We start from the raw sequence: 17,980 nt of genomic DNA, 5'->3' as shown, positions 1-17,980 counted from the left end.
TATTTATCCTGTTTAAAGGAGGGAAAATGATCACTTCTTGCAGCAGCTTTGGCTTGTATTTTCCAGATTCTGATGAGAAGCTGGAAATCCACAGTATGACTAAACCTTATGCTTTGTCTCTGGGTGTTACTGGGAAGAGAATGAAAAAGACACTTCTGCAACGAGGTGAACCATATTTATTTACTAAAATGGCATTTTTATTATATATGCAATAAAAGTGAAAACATGGTAGACAAAACATTTCATGTTCTCATTGATCTTTCAGATGAACTGGCAGTTGCAAGGATAAAAAATTCTCAAGAATACCAAGCTTTACATGTTGGTATTTGGAATGCTCAGAAATAGAGTTTAGCAGGCCAATCCCCTATGACGTGAACAGCTCGAATGGCTCAAAACCAGGAGGTGCGAATCTATTCACATATACTACTAAGAAGTCCTAAGAGGAGATTCACTTTTACATAGGCTATAAATCGGGCCTAATTAGCTAACAGGACAATAGTCAACAAGCTAAAACAAAAAAGGCAAAGATTAGGTTATTACCATTATTAGTAGAACAAGCCAAAAAGAAATCCCATTTTGAGGTAATTCACTGGTTTTTGTAAATATCTACTTAATCTCAGTTATATCCCACTCTCCTTAGCCATCCATATGGGGAAATCTTTACATAGCTGGCTTTGTTGTCATCACAGATTCATCTTGTCTTTGACACAATCATTAGATCCACTTAGAATCAAGAGTTCTGAGACTTCCCTAGTGGTCCAATGGCTAAGACTTCACACTCCCAATGCAGGGGGCCCTGAGTTCGAGGTCAGAAAATTAGATCCCACATGCCGCAACTAAGAGTTTGAATGCTACAGCAAACACTGGAGATCTCATATGCCGTAAGTAAGACCCGGCACAGCCAAATGCATATATACATATATATATTTTTAAAAAGAGACTCAAGAGCTCCTACCAAGCCAGATGAGTTCTCATGATATTAAATAATTCTTATCAGGCTAGACATGGCAGAGGATTTTCTGTTGAATTTTTACTGAGTTTTACTATCATTTCTATCGTATAGGCCTATCCCCAAAAGGCAATCCTTAAGACTCATCAAATCTCAGCACATTAGTGCTGGAGGGACATTAAAGATCAGTCTAATAACTTTATTTGACAGGGGAGAGAAACTGAGTTCTGGAGAGTGGGGTGTTCTAGTCACAGCCATGAGTCAGTTGAGGCCAGAACCCAGGAAAGACTGGAGTCTTTGACTTCTTAGAACTCCAAAGATCTAAAAGGTTTCCCCTTAACACACAGCTTGTGAATCACATGTGAACTTTTTAGTCTCACTGGAATGAGACTACATGACACACACTCAGAGAGGTAGGTTAAACTTAGCTGTGATACTGGTATGCTAGGCATGTAGAGACTCATTTATCTGCTGCATGTTTGGTGTGATCCTTTTCCTCACGATTCCAAGATCATTGGTCCAGGTCACTGTGACCTGTCACTTTCTTGCATTCCCTAGCCTTAGTCAGTCATTTCCTCGCATGCTACTATCTACCATGAGAACTAGGAGGAAGAATGCTAATAGAATAGCAAAAAACTCATCTCAACTGCCAGACAACTACACAGTTCTGCTGATGAAGTGGGGCTATTTTCTTCATTAAATTAAGTCAAAAGAACTCATGGGGTAAGGTCTCTGCTTATCCTAATACAGGGCTACAATACAAAGTAGTATCTTGCATGTGGAATAAACACAGATATGTAGCAAATGAACAAAGCAACATTACTGTGATATTTATCTCAACATTTTCCTTAAAATAATGATTATTAATTATTAATTTAGAAATACTAAAATAGAATTCCTGTAGAACTATTCAAAACCCTATAGAATGATGCCATCAAGATGTTGTATTCAATATGTCAACAAATCTGGAAGACCCAGCAGTGGCCACAGGATTGAAAAAGATCAATCTTCATCCCAATTCCCAAGAAGGGTAATACCAAAGAATGTGCTAGCCATCGAACAACTGCACTCATCTCCCATGCTAGTAAGGTCATGCTTAAAATCTTGTAAGAATTTCCAGATGTCCAAGTTGGGTTTAGAAAAGGAAGAGGAACCAGAGATCAAATTGCCAACATTCACTGGTTCATAGAGAAAGCATGGGAATTTCGGAAAAACATCTACCTCTGTTTCATTGACTACGCTAAAGCCTTTGACTGTGTGGATCATACCAGACTGCGGAAAGCTCTGAAAAAGATGGGAACACCTGACCATCTTACCTGTCTCCTGAGAAACCTGTATGCGGGTCAGGAAGCAACAGTGAGAACCCTGTAAGGAACAACTGGTTCAAGACTGAGAAAGGAGTACGACAGGGCTGTCTGCTGTCACCCTGTTTGTTTAACCTGTATGCTGAGCACATCATGAGAAATGCCAGGCTGGATGAGTTACAAGCTGGAATTAAGACAGGCAGAAGAAACAACCACCTCAGATATGCAGATAATACCACTCTAAAGGCAGAAAGCAAACAGGAACTAAAGAGGGTCTTGATGAGGGTGAATGAGGAGAGTGAAAGAGCTGGTTTAAAACTAAATATTAAGAAAACTAAGATCATGGTATCCGGCCCCATTACTTCATGGCAAATAGAAGGAAAAAAGGTGGAAGTAGTGACAGATTTCCTCTTCTTGGGCTCTAAGACCACTGTGGATGCTGACCACAGCCGTGAAATCAGAAGAAGATTGCTTCTTGGCAGGCAAGCTATGATAAACCTAGACAGTGTGTTAAAAACATTACTCTGCTGACAAAGGTCCTTATAGTCAAGGCTATGATCTTCCCACTGGTCACGTATAGTTGGGAGAGCTGGACCATAAAGAAGGCAGAACACCAAAGAAGTGATGCCTTCGAACTGTGGTGTTGGAGAAGAGCCCTAAAGTCCCTTGGACAGCAAGGAGATCAAACCAATCAATCTTAAGGGAAATCAATTCTGAAAACTCATCAGAAGGGCTGATGGTAAAGCTGAAGCTCCAATATTTTGGTCATTTGATGTGAACAGCTGACTCACTGGAAAAGTCCCTGATGCTGGGAAAGATCAAGGGCAGAAGGAGAAGGGGGCATCAGAGGATGAGATGGCTGGATGGCATCACTGATGCAAAGGATGCCATCACTGATGGCATCACTCTTTGCATGGGGTTGCAAAGAGTCGGACATGACAGGGTGACTGAACAGCAACAATTATTTGTACTAAATATTAAAAAATCTGAAGCCACAAGCAAGAATTTCAGAAGCTCTCTTAGCCTCTTTCTATTGAAAAAAATTAACTGTCCTTTCTTTCTTTGCAACACGGGTTGTGGGGGAAACAATTTATTCCCATGATGGTAATTCAAATACATGTACATAAAGTCTCATATGCTATATTTGGGTATTTCTGAGTGAACTTAATTTTGACTTAATGAGAATGCATACATATCACTTCCCTACTTGAAACCTTTTAATACATCCTAACAAATTCAGGCTGAAACATAAATTCCTCACCAGGCCCTATAAGGCCTACACAATTTAGCTTCTGCCTACTTCTCTGTCCTCCTGTCTGGCCCCAGGTCCTCCCAAATTACCAAGACTTTCTTGCGGGGCCCGATTACACCTTGCTTCCCATCTTAGAGCATTTATACTTGATATTCCCTTTGCCTTGAAGATCCTCCCTAAGCTGGCTCACTGACTCAGTCTCTGCGAAAATGCCACTCCCACGAAGAAGCCATCCCTGACTGTCAAAGGTAGCACCTCCTCTCCTTATTAGTCATCATCTATCTGCTTTAGGTTCTAATTACACTTACTCCTCTCTGTGAACATACTGTATGTTTCTTGTCTGTCTCCCCTTCTAGAATTTAAGTCCTGTACCAACAGGGATTAAGTCTTGTTCACTGTTATACCCCCAGGTTTAGAATAGTGTCTGAAAGAAAATGCTCAATTGATATCTGGAAATAAACAATATATGAGTAAAATAAACAATGAAACTCTACACTGAAATGAGACATCTAGGTTGAGAGAAAGTTATGAAGTTTTACTGCCATAGTAAGAGAAGGATTGACAGAGGACGGTACACAGTTTTTGGTCCACATATTTCTGAGGACTGTTTTGTTGTATTACAGAGAGAATGAAACCCCAAAAAAGAGAGGGTGGTTAATGAAGAAACTCTACCAAGGGGATGCACATGTAAAGAGATTTTCCTTAAGCAGCTCTTCATGTAAGAGGTGAGTCAGGCGTGTGCAGTTGTGACTAAGTTACAGGTGGAAGAGTGAGGACCTGTGAGAGCTCACTATTGTCTCTGAATGAGAAAAAGGCAGGTGAAATCTGGGGGAGGGGAATAAAGTTTTAGAAGAGTTGATGAGGATATAAGAAATACTGAAGTGGGAGATTTAATTGTTCAGGGACCAGTTAGTGTGGAGTAAAGGGAGTTGCCAAAAGCAGTAGAAGGGTTTAAGAGCCTAGAGAGTGATAAGTCTCAGAAACAGTATTAAATACAGACTACAAAGTGAATATTTTAAGTTAAGGATTTAAAGCATTAAAATGTATTAAAAGGTGATATCACTGAAAATGGCAAGGTATAATAAGGTCCTCTGAAAATTCCCTTCTCCGTGAAAGCAATGAAAGAACAGACAAAATTTGTCAGAATCAACCTTTTCAGAACTCTGGAAATTAGCCAAAGGACTGTAGCCACCCCAAAATTATTTGTTCAGGACTATGCTTGAATCTTGGTAAGAAGAGCAAGCTCTGTGGCATTTTAACTTGCCTGCTCTCCACCTTCAGTACAGCCTTGAAAATCAGCAGCCTGCTAATACAGTAAACACCAGCTGCCTGATAGTCACTGCACAGGCAGAGTTCAGCTGGTGCTCCTTCAAGATGATATAACAATTAAAACATATATGCCTCTAACAACAGAATGCCAAAATATTTGATGCATAAACTGACAAAACCGAGGGGAGAAACAGGCAACAAAATACCCCACCTCAATACCCTACACTTTCAACAATAGACAGAACAACTGCACTAAAGATTAACATGGAAATAAAATACTTAACACCGTAAACCAACTAGTCCTGACAGACATCTGAAGAATACCCTACCCAACAACAGCAGAATGCATTTTTCAGGTGCACATTGAACATGCTCCAGAACGATGTTTTAGAGCATAAAACAAACCTCAGTATGTTTGAAAGGACTGAAATCACACAAAGTATGTTTTCTGACCTCAGTGGAATATTGGAAATCAACAACAGAAGGACAAATTCAACATGGAAAATGACACACTCCTAAGAAATAAATCACAAGGGATTATCTTCGTGGGGAATTAGAAAATACTTTGAGGTAAATGAAAATGAAAAAAACAAAACCAACATATGAAAACTTCTAGAGTGCAGCTAAAGCAGTGCTTAGAGGGAAATGTATAGCTATAAACACCTACATTAAATAAGAAAGATTTCAAATCAATATCCTAACTTCACACCTTAAAAATATAGAAAAAGAGCAAACTAAAAACAGTGCTCATAGAAAAAAATGAATAAATATTAGACTAAAGGTAAATGACAACAGAAAAAAAATAGAGAAAATCAAAGAAATCAAGAGTTTGTTCTTTGAAAAAGACAAAGAAACCGACCAACTTTTAGCTACCCTGAATTAGAAGACGCTTACTCCTTGGAAGAAAAGTTATGACCAACCTAGATACTATACTCAAAAGCAGAGACATTACTTTGCCGACTAAGGTCCGTCTAGTCAAGGCTATGGTGTTTCCTGTGGTCATGTATGGATGTGAGAGTTGGACTATAAAGAAGGCTGAGCGCCGAAGAATTGATGCTTTTGAACTGTGGTGTTGGAGAAGACTCTTGAGAGTCCCTTGGACTGCAAAGAGATCCAACCAGTCCATTCTGAAGGAGATCAACCTTGGGATTTCTTTGGAAGGAATGATGCTAAAGCTGAAACTCCAGTACTTTGGCCACCTCATGCAAAGAGTTGACTCATTGGAAAAGACTCTGATGCTAGGAGGGATTGGGGGCAGGAGGAGAAGGGGACGACAGAGGATGAGATGGCTGGATGGCATCACCAACTTGATGGACGTGAGTCTGAGTGAACTCTGGGAGTTGGTGATGGACAGGGAGGCCTGGCGTGCTGTGATTCATGGGGTCGCAAAGAGTCGGACACGACTGAGCGACTGAATTGAACTGAACTGAAGAAAAAAGGGATATGATTCAAATGACTAAAATCTGGAATGAAAGAGAGAACATCAATACTGACTTTACAGATATAAAAATAATTGTAAAGGAATACTAATTGTTTACCAACAAATTAGATAATCTAGATAAAATGAACAAACTTTCAGAAAGCCACAAACTACCAAAACTGTCTGAGGAAGAAGTAGAAATGCTGAATAAACCTATAACTAGTAAAGATATTGGTTGGTAATTTTAAAAGCTACATCACAATACTATTCGGTATTACTGGAAGTAAATTTTGACATATGTCCCAACTTGGGTGAATCTTGAGGACACTATGAAAAGTGAAACAAGCCAGTCCCCAGAAGACAAATACTGTGAGATTCCACTTAGATGAGGCATCCAGAGTAGCCCAATTCATAGAGACAAATGTAGAATGTTTGCTGCCAGGGGCTGGGAATAGGACGTAGAGAGTCATACTTTAATGGGTATAGAGCTTCAGTTTTGCAAAAGGAAAGGAGTTCTAGAGATATACAGTGTCAGTGGTTGCACAGTAATGTGAATATACTTAATGCTGTTGAACTACACACTTTAAAATGGCTAATATGGTAAATTATATACGTATTATACCACAATTAAAACAAAAAACTTTTGGAAAAGAGAGTCTTATGCACACCATCTTGCAAATCCTACTTGGCCACATAACAATGGGCCTTGGGGCTAGAACAGTTGCTTACTAAGAGATAAAGAGGCCATATAGCCTGTGGTGGGTTTATCTCCTTGTTTTGGACCCTTTCCCTGTTTTAGGCTCAATATGTACTTCTCTGTCCTGTTTAAGCATGTGCCTCAGTGGACCTTAGGCACACCTTCAGGTTTTAGCATTTCTGACTCCAAGGGAGCGAGGTGGAGTGGGGGCTACTTTTTCTGCAACATTGATGGGTATGTGCAGGCCAACTGCCCTCCACAGACTGCCAGGAGGGACCTGCTGCTGGCCATGGGAAACTGACACCCACTACTGAAGCTGATCTTGCTCTGTCTCTCATTTTATTATGTGACTAAAGAATTGTTCAGTCCAGCGCTTACCTGGATTGTGTTTTTCTTGGCAACTCCAGTACCAAGATGCAATGGGCAGAAGTACTGGACTTCTCCTAATAATAGACAACAGATGCCACCTGACCATAAGAACTACTCACAAACAAAACCTCAGGACCAGAGGTTTCACCAGTGGATTACACCAAATGTTTTAAGAAAAATTACTTCAATCTTTCTAGCAAACTCTTCCAAAAAATGGAAGAGGACAGAACACTGTACACGCATCCTTTGAGGACAGAAATATCTGGGTCTCAAACTCACACAATGACATTACAAGAAAAACTACAAATCAATATCACTTAAGAATATGAATGTAAAAATCCTCAGCAACATACTAGTAAACTAAATCCAGCAACATATAAAATTGATCATACAAGATTGGTTCAATATGCAAAAATCTATTAACACACTATAACTATGGAATAAAGGACAAAAAAACACATGATCATTTCAATAGAAAAAGCACCTGACAAAATCTAATGCTGATTTATGATAAAAAATATAAAACAAACTTGGAAGAGAAGGAGACTTCCACAACTTGATAAACGACACCTACCAAAAACCCACAGCTAAATCATACTTGATGATGAAAGACTGAAAGCTTCCCCTCTAAGGAGCATCAGTGCTCATCACATGGTACATCCATATAATGGACTATTAGACGGTCGTAAAAAAAGGAATGAAGTACTGATAAATGCTATAACGTGGGTGAACCTTGAGAACATTATGCTAAGTGAAAGCAGCCAGACGCAATGGCCACATACTGTATGATTTCACTTTCTGAAATGTCCAAAATAGGGAAATTCATAGAGATAAAAAGTAGATTAATGGTTGCCAGGGACTAGAGGGAAGAGAATATAGGAAGCGACTACTAATGCGTGGGGAGTTTATTTCTGGGGTGATAAAAACGTTTTGGAATTAGTGGTAATGGTTATACAATCCTGTGAATGTACTAAAAACCACTGAACTGTACAAATGCACATCCTTCATTTAGAAGGATGAATTTTATGGAATTTGAACATACCATCTTAATAAATAAATTTTTTAACGTAACACAAATTGAAGAGTCAAAAAAGGATGACGGAAAGCCATAAAACAATGACAGGTACTGGCTCTATGAAGGGCTCCCCAGGTGGTTCAGTGGTAAAGGACCCATGTGCCAATGCAAGGAGATGCAGGGGATGCGGGTTTGATCCCTGGGTCAGGAAGAGCCCCTGAAGGAGGAAATGGCAATCTGCTCCAGTATTCTTGCCTGGAAACTTCCATGGACAGAGGAGCCTGGCAGGCTACATATAGTCCATGGGGTTGCAATGGTCAGAATCAACAGCGTGAGTGAGCATGCACACACTCGCTGGCTCTGTGAACTCACTTTTTCTAGCTGGTCTCCTTGAAGAGTAACTGTCATACTAATATGTTTGTAAGACTTTTAATTCTTGACATCTACTATAACAAATTTAGAACACATTCTTATAGTATTAAGGTATCAATGTAGGCTCATTAAAAAGTCTTATAGGGAATGAACTAACTGTATTATTAATATAATGAGAATGCCCCAAATGAACTATATATATATATATATATATATATAATATGTTTATATATATTTGGCTGCATCCCTTGACTTGAGGGATCTGCGTTCCCCAACCAGGGACTGAACCCAGGTCACAGCAGTGAAAGCACTGAGTCCTAACCACTGGACCACCAGGGAACTCCAAATGTTGAGTTTTAATGAGCTGGACATTAAAAAATTGAATATGTGAAACGTAAAGACTGCTCTGATTTCAAATGTGTAAACAATAACAATGGCGACATCATTTCACTGACAGGGAACCAAGAAACCTGCATTTTTGCCATAATATTCAGATCAAAAAAGATTTACCAAAGTAGAAATGAATAAAAAATAAAGGAAGGAAGGAAAGGGCTAGAGTCCAAAGAAAACTAAACACATCTTGGCTAAACAGCTGTGCTAGAAAACGATTTCTTATCTTGCAATTAAGAACCGATTTCTTTCTAAAAGACATAGGACATTGGGTTAATAGATTTCTTTAAAAGAAAATCTGTTTTGGCTATTGAAACATTAAAAGAACAGAACATCTGTTTCACAAGTGAAGACAGATTGTATAGAAGAATCAAATATCAAACCACCAATTAGACTAGCATTTAATCTGTTCTATTTAAATTTTCAATAAAAGTAAATGAAACTACATTCTTGAAATTATAGCTCAACTATAAATATTTAACACTAGGAACCCTTAACATTAAGATGTTTTAGAGTATAAAGGAGGTGCTTATTAGTATATTTTAATTATTTTTAATTCTACATGATACCTGTGTCAACATCAGGTTTTAAAGTATTCTACTCTCAAAATCACTTTTAAAGTATTATAAAAGGGAAAACTCACCATCCATAAATTCAGTACATATTGAAATCCTGTTCTCCACAAAAAACGCACCATAAAACCCTATGATATATGATGAATCACACTGTAACAAAAATAAGACAAAAGCAGTTAAAAGCCTGCAAGCCAATACCACAGGCATACTTTATAAGGAAAAATAACCAAGAAAAAAAATTACCTTATAAAGAATTTCCAATTCAGACATAATTTGCTTCTGAAGTTCCAGTGTAATATCTAGTAGTATGACCTAAACATATAAAGGAATCAACATTCACACATTTATTCACCTTAAAATTAAATCTAGCCATATTCACTATGAAATATAAAAACTAAAAAATATGGTGTTTCCCCTATTCATTCCACCTTTCTCCTCTTCACCACCATAACCTCTGGTAATACAAACTGTGTCCACATCTGTCTAACACTTTGTATTGGGGGAGGTGGTACAGAAGTGATTGATGGGATCAAGGAAAAAGCCAGGTCTCAAAGGTCAGTATTAATGGCTTCAAAAGTCAGTTACGTTATAACACCCTTAATTTACACACCCTATTTTGGCCACATTGGTTATTTTGAGACAAGGAAGACCGGAGTGACCCTGAAACCATTAAAAATTAATTGTCTTGTAATTCAGATACTGGGCAAAGCAGAAGAGAATGATAAGTAAAAATAACATTTAAAGTAGATTTTTAGTTATGAGAGAAATAAGGAGTTTTAAAAATATATCAGGTTTTTATACTCTTCCAATTGGGTAATCTTTCTTTGCCACAACTGTTATAAAATTGAGCTTGAAGGAACCTCAGAAATTATTTCACCTAATTCCTTTCTTTCTAAAGAGGAAGAAACCAAAGCTCTGAGGAGCCACGAGGCTCGGCAACATCAGGGCCTCTCCCTGATTCCAAGGACCACACACTTTCCAGTATGTTCCAAGGCTTTATGGTTTCCCTTAAAATATCAACCACTGAGTCAAATTCATAACACAGAAATGTACGATAATTTATAAACATACATAGAACAAATACTAGTTTACTTTGAACACTTATTTTAAGAAAGAAGACCATCAACCATTCAAATTTTACTCACTATTTACTGTGAAGTCAATTCAAAGGCAATTCTTTTTTACTTAAAAAGAACAGTGATGATAATAAAATAACTAGACAATAGCTTTAAAGATTGGTGGCAGAGTTTCTGATTTCAGACATTACTAGATAAAAACTTATTCAGGATTACCAAGGACAGTAATTATACACCATCCAACACTGATCTACATTTTGTATACAACTGCAGAATATATATATAAACACACACACACACATATATATAATCATACTGGAGGAAAAAACATAAATTTTCCATTGTAAACTGATGACAGAGCAAGGAAAGAAAAGGATAATCTCTAAAAACACAAATTTTCTAGTACTGACATCCACTGGGGGAGGGTAGAATGAGTACAAGAAGGCACAGCAGTTTCTATCAAGAGTTTGCTTTAGGGTTATTTATAAAAGCTCTCACTAAACTAGATTGTAAGTGTAAGGCAAAACTGCCAAGAAAACATTTAAACATTTCCCTCAATCAATAGTCATTTGTTACAATATTCACTTACATTTTTGCTCCTGTATAAAATATAGCAAGAAAATTAATTCATCTAGTGTTGTTTCAATTCTATACTATATATTAGAGCTAATATTGACCCTCTGTGTCAAGTACAGGGAAGCTTCCAGCCTGAAAAATTCTGCTAAAAGGAATAAAGCATCATTTAAAGCAGTGGTGCTCAACCCTGGCCTCACATTATAATTACCTTTATATCAAGGTACTTATATACAATAAGGACACTTTAAAAAAAGCCTGATGATGCACAGGCTTTACCCAGAATAAGGGAATCAGAATCTCTGGGGGTTGGGCCCATATCTTTGCATTTTTAAAAACTTGCCAGCTGATTTGTAGCCCACAGTAAGGTTGAGAATCCCTTATTTAAAGTTTCAAAAAATGCTGTTTATTCAGTGTGCAGTCTCACTACCAAATATCTGCATCTCCAGGCCCCCAATCAAGAAACAACATGATTCCACACGGCTAACCGAAACCTCGGAATGACCTAAAACGACCAGCCAAGAACATATCCTTTTCACAGATATCTTTATCTTAATTAGGCTTCCATAGTCTGGAATAAAGTTGAAATTCTAGCATGATATTCAAGGAATTTTCTCAAAGTCTACCTCCAATCTGTTACTCCAGTTCCTTCTCCCCTCACTCCTTACCACAAACCCACTCTACATGTAAACCAGGTGACTGCTCCCAGCCCACATGTCCTGTGCTCTCCCCCAGTTCAGTCTCTAGTCCAGGGGCTCCCTCCACTCGAGGTGTGCTTTCTCGCTCCATTCCATAGCCACTGGCCATAATACCTTTGCTATGCTTTAAACATAGCTTGAATGCCACCACCACCTCCATCAGGCCGGCCCTAAGGCCTTCCACCAGACCCTCTATCTTTCTCCCATCACACGGTGCCTTTCGCATTAATGCCTTGGCTCCTAAAAACTGAAGCCCAGAGAGTACAGTGGTTCTAAGCCTGTGAAGGGCAACAACTAAGCCTTGTGCATTTTTCTCTGGTTCCCTCCCTCCGTACCCAGCACCCAGCACACGGTCTTAAACAAGTGGTGCCCACTGAGTGATGTGGTACTTAATTCTCTAAATAAGAAGCTACTTCTAGACAGGAAGGAAATGAATTGTTTGATTTCTATAACTGAACTTAAAATCAAAGACATAAACACCAAAATGAATAAAATTGCCACACTGGCCTAAACTGTAGCGAGTAATAGTGTATTTGTGGGACCAATCCATTGCACTCTCAAAGGTCTTGATCATTCTTGAAATTTGCTTTAATCCAGAATAGTGGAGATTCCATAATGGTAAAAAAGTGAATAAAGTAATTTCTGGGAACTTGAGAAGGAAAGTAAAATCTACCCTAAAATGGAAAAACTGGAAAAAAAGCATGAGAAATACTAAATTTTTTTTGGAAGAACAAGGAAAGTATGAACTCCATGAGTCTTCATGATTATTTTCTCTTCTCTTTAGGAAGAGCTCAATTTTTCAAACTGGAGAGAATTTGAACATGAAGCACTTCCTGGAGAAAGGGTTAAGTGAGAAACTGAAATACCTGAGTGCATTTCCGCTGTTCTCCACTACACCTCCAGGACAAATAAGGATGAGTTGTCAAGTTAAATATAAGCAGTCAAGTGACTGAATTATAATTTACTCTGTGCTCAATTTAAATTAGTGTGAGGCTATTAAAATATACAATATAAATACGGCAATTCATCACAAGCTGTCATGGATGACTTCATTTATTTGCTGGAGTGGCACACGCTCCACTAAAGGGAAGGAGAGCAAAATCACAGGTCAAATTAAGCTGCTATTCTGTTTTAATTCGCTTATTTAATCTGTGGCGACATAATTGTCTTTTACAGTATGTACAACTCAGAAAGGAAATTTGGGAGGATTACAGTCAGTATACAAATGATTAATCAAATGGTCCATTTAAATGCTACTTTAAAAGCAGCAGAAACCCAAAGCAGTCAAAGAATGATAATCAGCATGTGCTACGTACAAGGCTAAATTTCCTGTACAGTGGGTTTTTCCCAATTAGAAAATATATAGTACAAGGGAATCTTTTAAGCTCTACTCTTTCAAAGATTTTATAGAATACATTAACAGTATAAAAAGGTTCTATTTGCAAAATGGCTAAGAGTATTTTTGTTTGTTTTCTGCTCTACTTGTTTGCAATCATCTTGCTTAACTACATTTCTCCCAACACTGTCACTCCCCAAAAGCTAGTTAGAAACATGTATTTAGATACAATCATCAAATAGTTATCTTTAAAATAGCACTAGTGACATTTTCAAAGTACTCTCTTTGAGGCAATTTTTTTTTTCTCAATTCAGTGATATAAATTAAAAATTCAGGGTACTTCTATTATTCCCAAAGTTCAACTTGCTTTTTATAATATCTGAAGTGATATTTTCCACCTCTGAAGTTTGAAGTGGTAAACACTAATATGCTTAGACACTCCAATAACCTTTGGGCAAAAGAGTCTAAAAAATAAGAACAAAAATTAGAAATATTTTGAGTAGGAAGAGAAAAGTAACAGATTTTCAAGGACTCTCATCTAATTGATCCCACATGACATTAAAAGTATGGGTGAAAATGATCATTTGACTTGGGAAATTAAATTTCCCTCATCATTCTGTGCAGGCATCAGAGCCCTGCAGGTGATTCTGTTTAGACAAGGACTGTGATTTGCTGCTCTTCACAATCCCTCTATGACACTAGACAGCCTGGTTTCACAGCTGAGGTCACTAAGAGGTTCAAGTGACATGCTTGAAGTCACGCAAAAGTCAGGAGGGGTTCAGGAAAAGATCAAATGTGCTTCTAACTCTTAACCTTACATTTCAGCCCTTAATATAAAAAATGCTAAGAAATACTCTGGGTGAGAGCAATGAACACAAAGAACACTATGGGATATTTTGCTTGTGAACTGAACTTACTTTTAGGATATTACTTTAAAACATGAATGAATGAACTAAAGAACAAATGAAACACTAAAGTTTATTTATTCAGTTAGTTGTTTTCAACAGATTATGTGTTGAACACCAAGTCATGACATGGTGTGCTCTGTATTACACTCTGTATGCAAGGTTCTACATAAATCAATGACTAAGACAAGAAGATAACAAGACCTGTTCCCCACTTTCAAAGAGACTTCAGTGTACTAGGGGAAAATGTAACATGCATACTATTAGAACACCAGAAGTCACCATGTGATGACACCCATAAGGGACACATTCAGAGAATCCTAGAGAGGTCTGAAGGAGAAGGTGGTAAGTGATAGATCTACCAGATGTGACAGGATCTACTCAAGTCAGCTCAAGGAGGAGCAAGCTTCGGAGCTGACCCGTGACAGACGTCGAGGATTTGGACAGGTTGGAGACACTGGTGAAGGAATTCTAATTAGAAAGAAATACATGAATAAAAGTATTGAAGTAAGAAAGTACTTGGGTTCAGATAAGGCAATGAGTTCAACTTAAAAGCAGCAGAGAATTCAGACACATAAGATAATGCTTTAGAAGTAGGCTGAGGACGTATTGTGCAAGATCTTGAGCTCCATCCCATAGAGCTTTCAGTTTACTTGGAAGTAATGCAGAGCCTTTGAAGACTTTTGAGAAGGGAAGAAATGCGCTATGCTTTAAGAAGCCAAATCCCAAAGTAGTGAACAGAAATACAGAACAGAGGTTAACAGCGTGGACTTGATTGAGGCAAGACTTCCCTGGATTCAAAGCTTGTTTCCATTACTTATTAGGTGCAGGACTAAGCTATTTAAGTATTCTGTGCCTCAGCTTCTGCATCTGTAAAATGAGGATCCATAACAGTAATAAATGCAAAAGGTCACGGTGAGCTTTAAACATGGAAAATGTACGTAGAATGCTTAGCAGAGTTTTTTGTTGTTTAGTTCCTAAGTCTTGTCTGACTCTTTTGTGACTCCATGGACTGTAGCTGACCAGGCTCCTCTGTTCACGGGATTCTCCAGGAAAGAACACTAGAGTGCGCTGCCATTTCCTTGCCCGGGGTGGGGCGAGGGGTGGGTCTTCCTGACCCAGGGATTGAACCTGGGTCTCCTGCATTGGCAAGTGGATTCTTTATCAGTGAGTCACCAGAGTAGACACTTGCTTGTGTGTGGGTGTGTGCTCAGATGTTCATTTGTGTCTGACTCTTTGCAATTCCATGGACTGTAGCCTGCCGGGTTCCTCTGTCCATGGAATTCTCCAGGCAAGAATATTGGAACAGGTTTCCGTTTCATACTCCAGGGGATCTTACCTACCCAATGCATCTCCAGCAGATTATTTACCACTATACCACCTGGGAAGCCCAGACACCTGCTAAGTATAGTACTATTGGATAGTACTATCTATTGGACTTCCATAGCTTCTATTTTCAAGAGAACAATTTAAAAGCTGGTCAAGAGACATGTCTGCCAAGAGGCAAAAATAAGTGTATGGATTAGCACAGGGATAAGAATGGGAAAGATACTAAAAATAAATAAATAAATAAATAACAACAAAACAGAAAAAAAATCAACAGGCTTCCAGAAATTAGACATTAGCTAAAATAGGACAGTGATCTCTGAGAGATGGAAAACCAAAGAGATGAGTCCTATGACCAGCTTAGTGACTAGACAAGAGTTTTTAGTACCCATGTAGGGAGGGGATCCTAGGGGAGCTCAACCACCTCCCTAAGCTGAGAGAACTGGGAGTTCTGAGGAGGCCAAGGCAGCTAGAATTCACTGGAAGAAGAGCAAAAGGAGACAGCTGCAGAAAGCTGAAGAGGGCACCTGGAGTCCTTAGGTGAGTAATGATTAGCACATGGATGTCAGGAAACTACATGAGGCCAGGGAAAGAACCCCAGGAAAGAATCAGAATTTCTCACACTAGGCAGAGATTGTGTTCCCACCAGGAAGGATGAAAACCCTGTATTTGTCAAAGTATCAGGACAGAGTATTCAGAAGACTACTGCTTCAGTCGACTCGGGAAAGTTAGCTCTAGACTAAACACTGGAAAATTCTGAAAGAGATGGAAATATCAGACCACTTGACCTGCCTCTTGAGAAATCTGTATGCAGGTCAGGAAGCAACGGTTAGAACCAAACATGGAACAACAGACTGGTTCCAAACAGGAAAAGGAGTACATCAAGGCTGTATATTGTCACCCTGCTTATTTAACTTATATGCAGAGTACATCATGAGAAAACGCTGGGCTGGATGAAGCACAAGCTGGAATCAAGATTGCCGGGAGAAATCTCAATAACCTCAGATATGCAGATGACACCACCCTTAGGGCAGAAAGTGAAGAAGAACTAAAGAGCCTCTTGATGAACGTGAAAGAAGAGAGTGAAAAAGTTGCCTTAAAGCTCAACAATCAGAAAACTAAGATCATGGCATCCGGTCCCATCAGTTCAGTTCAGTTCAGTTGCTCAGTGGTGTCTGACTCTTTGCGACCCCGTGGACCGCAGCATGTCAGGCCTCCCTGTCCATCACCAACTCCCGGAGTCCACCCAAACCCATGTCCATTGAGTCGGTGATGCCCTTCAACTATCTCATCCTCTGTCACCCCCTTCCCCTCCTGCCCTCTATCTTTCCCAGCATCAGGGTCTTTTCCAATGAGTCAGCTCTTCGCATCAGGTAGCCAAAGTATTGGAGTTTCAGCTTCAACATCAGTCCTTCTGATGAACACCCAGGACTGATCTCCTTTAGGATGGACTGGTTGGATCTCCTTGCAGTCCAAGGGACTCTCAAGAGTCTTCTCCAACACCACAGTTCAAAAGCATCAATTCTTCGGCACTCAGCTTTCTTTATAGTCCAACTCTCACATCCATACATGACTACTGGAAAAACCATAGCCTTGACTAGACGGACCTTTGTTGAGAAAGTAATGTCTCTGCTTTTTAATATGCTATCTAGGTTGGTCATAACGTTCCTTCCAAGGAGTAAGTGTCTTTTCATTTCATGGCTGCAATCACCATCTGCAGTGATTTTGGAGCCCCCCAAAATAAAGTCAGCCACTGTTTCCACTGTTTCCCTATGTTTGCCATGAAGTGATGGGGCCAGATGCCATGATTTTAGTTTTCTGAATGTTGAGCTTTAAGCCAACTTTTTCACTCTCCTCTTTCACTTTCATCAAGAGGCTCTTTAGTTCTTCACTTTCTGCTACATCACTTCATCGCCTGTGTGATGGTTAGGGTCTCTCAGAATGCCGTAAAGAAGGGAGGCAGACATCATAGGCTTTATGTTGTACACTACTGGGGCTGAGGGATGCCAAGACAGTGATGCATCAGGTCTGGGGTTCAACTTCTCAACTCCAGTGGCCAGGTGAAAGGTACAGTGAAGAAGCAGTTATAGAAGTCTAAGTATGAGGTATGTGAGCCTGATACAAGGCAAAGGCAATGAGGATGAGAACAGAAAGAAAGTGGCACATGCACCCATTTCAGGGGAAACTGCTGACAGGACATGGTGACTTACGGGATGTGGCAGATGAAAGAAAGAAAGAAGTGAACAACTACCGAGTTTTTGAACTGTAAGACGAGGAAGACAGTGGTGCACTGAGCAGGGAACATGGAAAGAAGCATAGGAGACGATGAGTCATACACAGTACGGGGATCCTGAAGGTCACAACAGGGCCAGAGCCTCCACCAGCCACCACCCAAACCTTAAACCACTTCACTTCCTCTTTGACAATACCTATGATTCAAGCTAACAGGGGTCG

The 17,980-nt window shown here is 39.2% G+C and overlaps 1 protein-coding gene across 3 annotated transcripts in view; it reads right to left on the bottom strand.

Annotated features, from left to right (window-relative positions):
• Window positions 1-17,980, bottom strand: part of MAP2K5 (mitogen-activated protein kinase kinase 5) — a 262,225-nt gene that overhangs the window by 158,719 nt on the left and 85,526 nt on the right. For all 3 annotated transcript variants that reach the window (XM_052646192.1, XM_052646193.1, XM_052646195.1), the window contains 2 exons: window positions 9,856-9,924; window positions 9,681-9,762 (listed from right to left, as the gene is read on the bottom strand). In XM_052646192.1, coding sequence (XP_052502152.1) covers window positions 9,681-9,762; window positions 9,856-9,924 — 151 coding nt within the window. The remainder of the gene's footprint in view (window positions 1-9,680; window positions 9,763-9,855; window positions 9,925-17,980) is intronic.

The sequence above is a fragment of the Budorcas taxicolor genome, chromosome 10 (assembly GCF_023091745.1).
Source record: "Budorcas taxicolor isolate Tak-1 chromosome 10, Takin1.1, whole genome shotgun sequence".
Lineage (NCBI taxonomy): Eukaryota > Metazoa > Chordata > Mammalia > Artiodactyla > Bovidae > Budorcas > Budorcas taxicolor.
The sequence above is the reverse complement of the archived record's forward strand: the minus strand, read 5'-3'. Positions and strand labels throughout refer to the sequence as shown.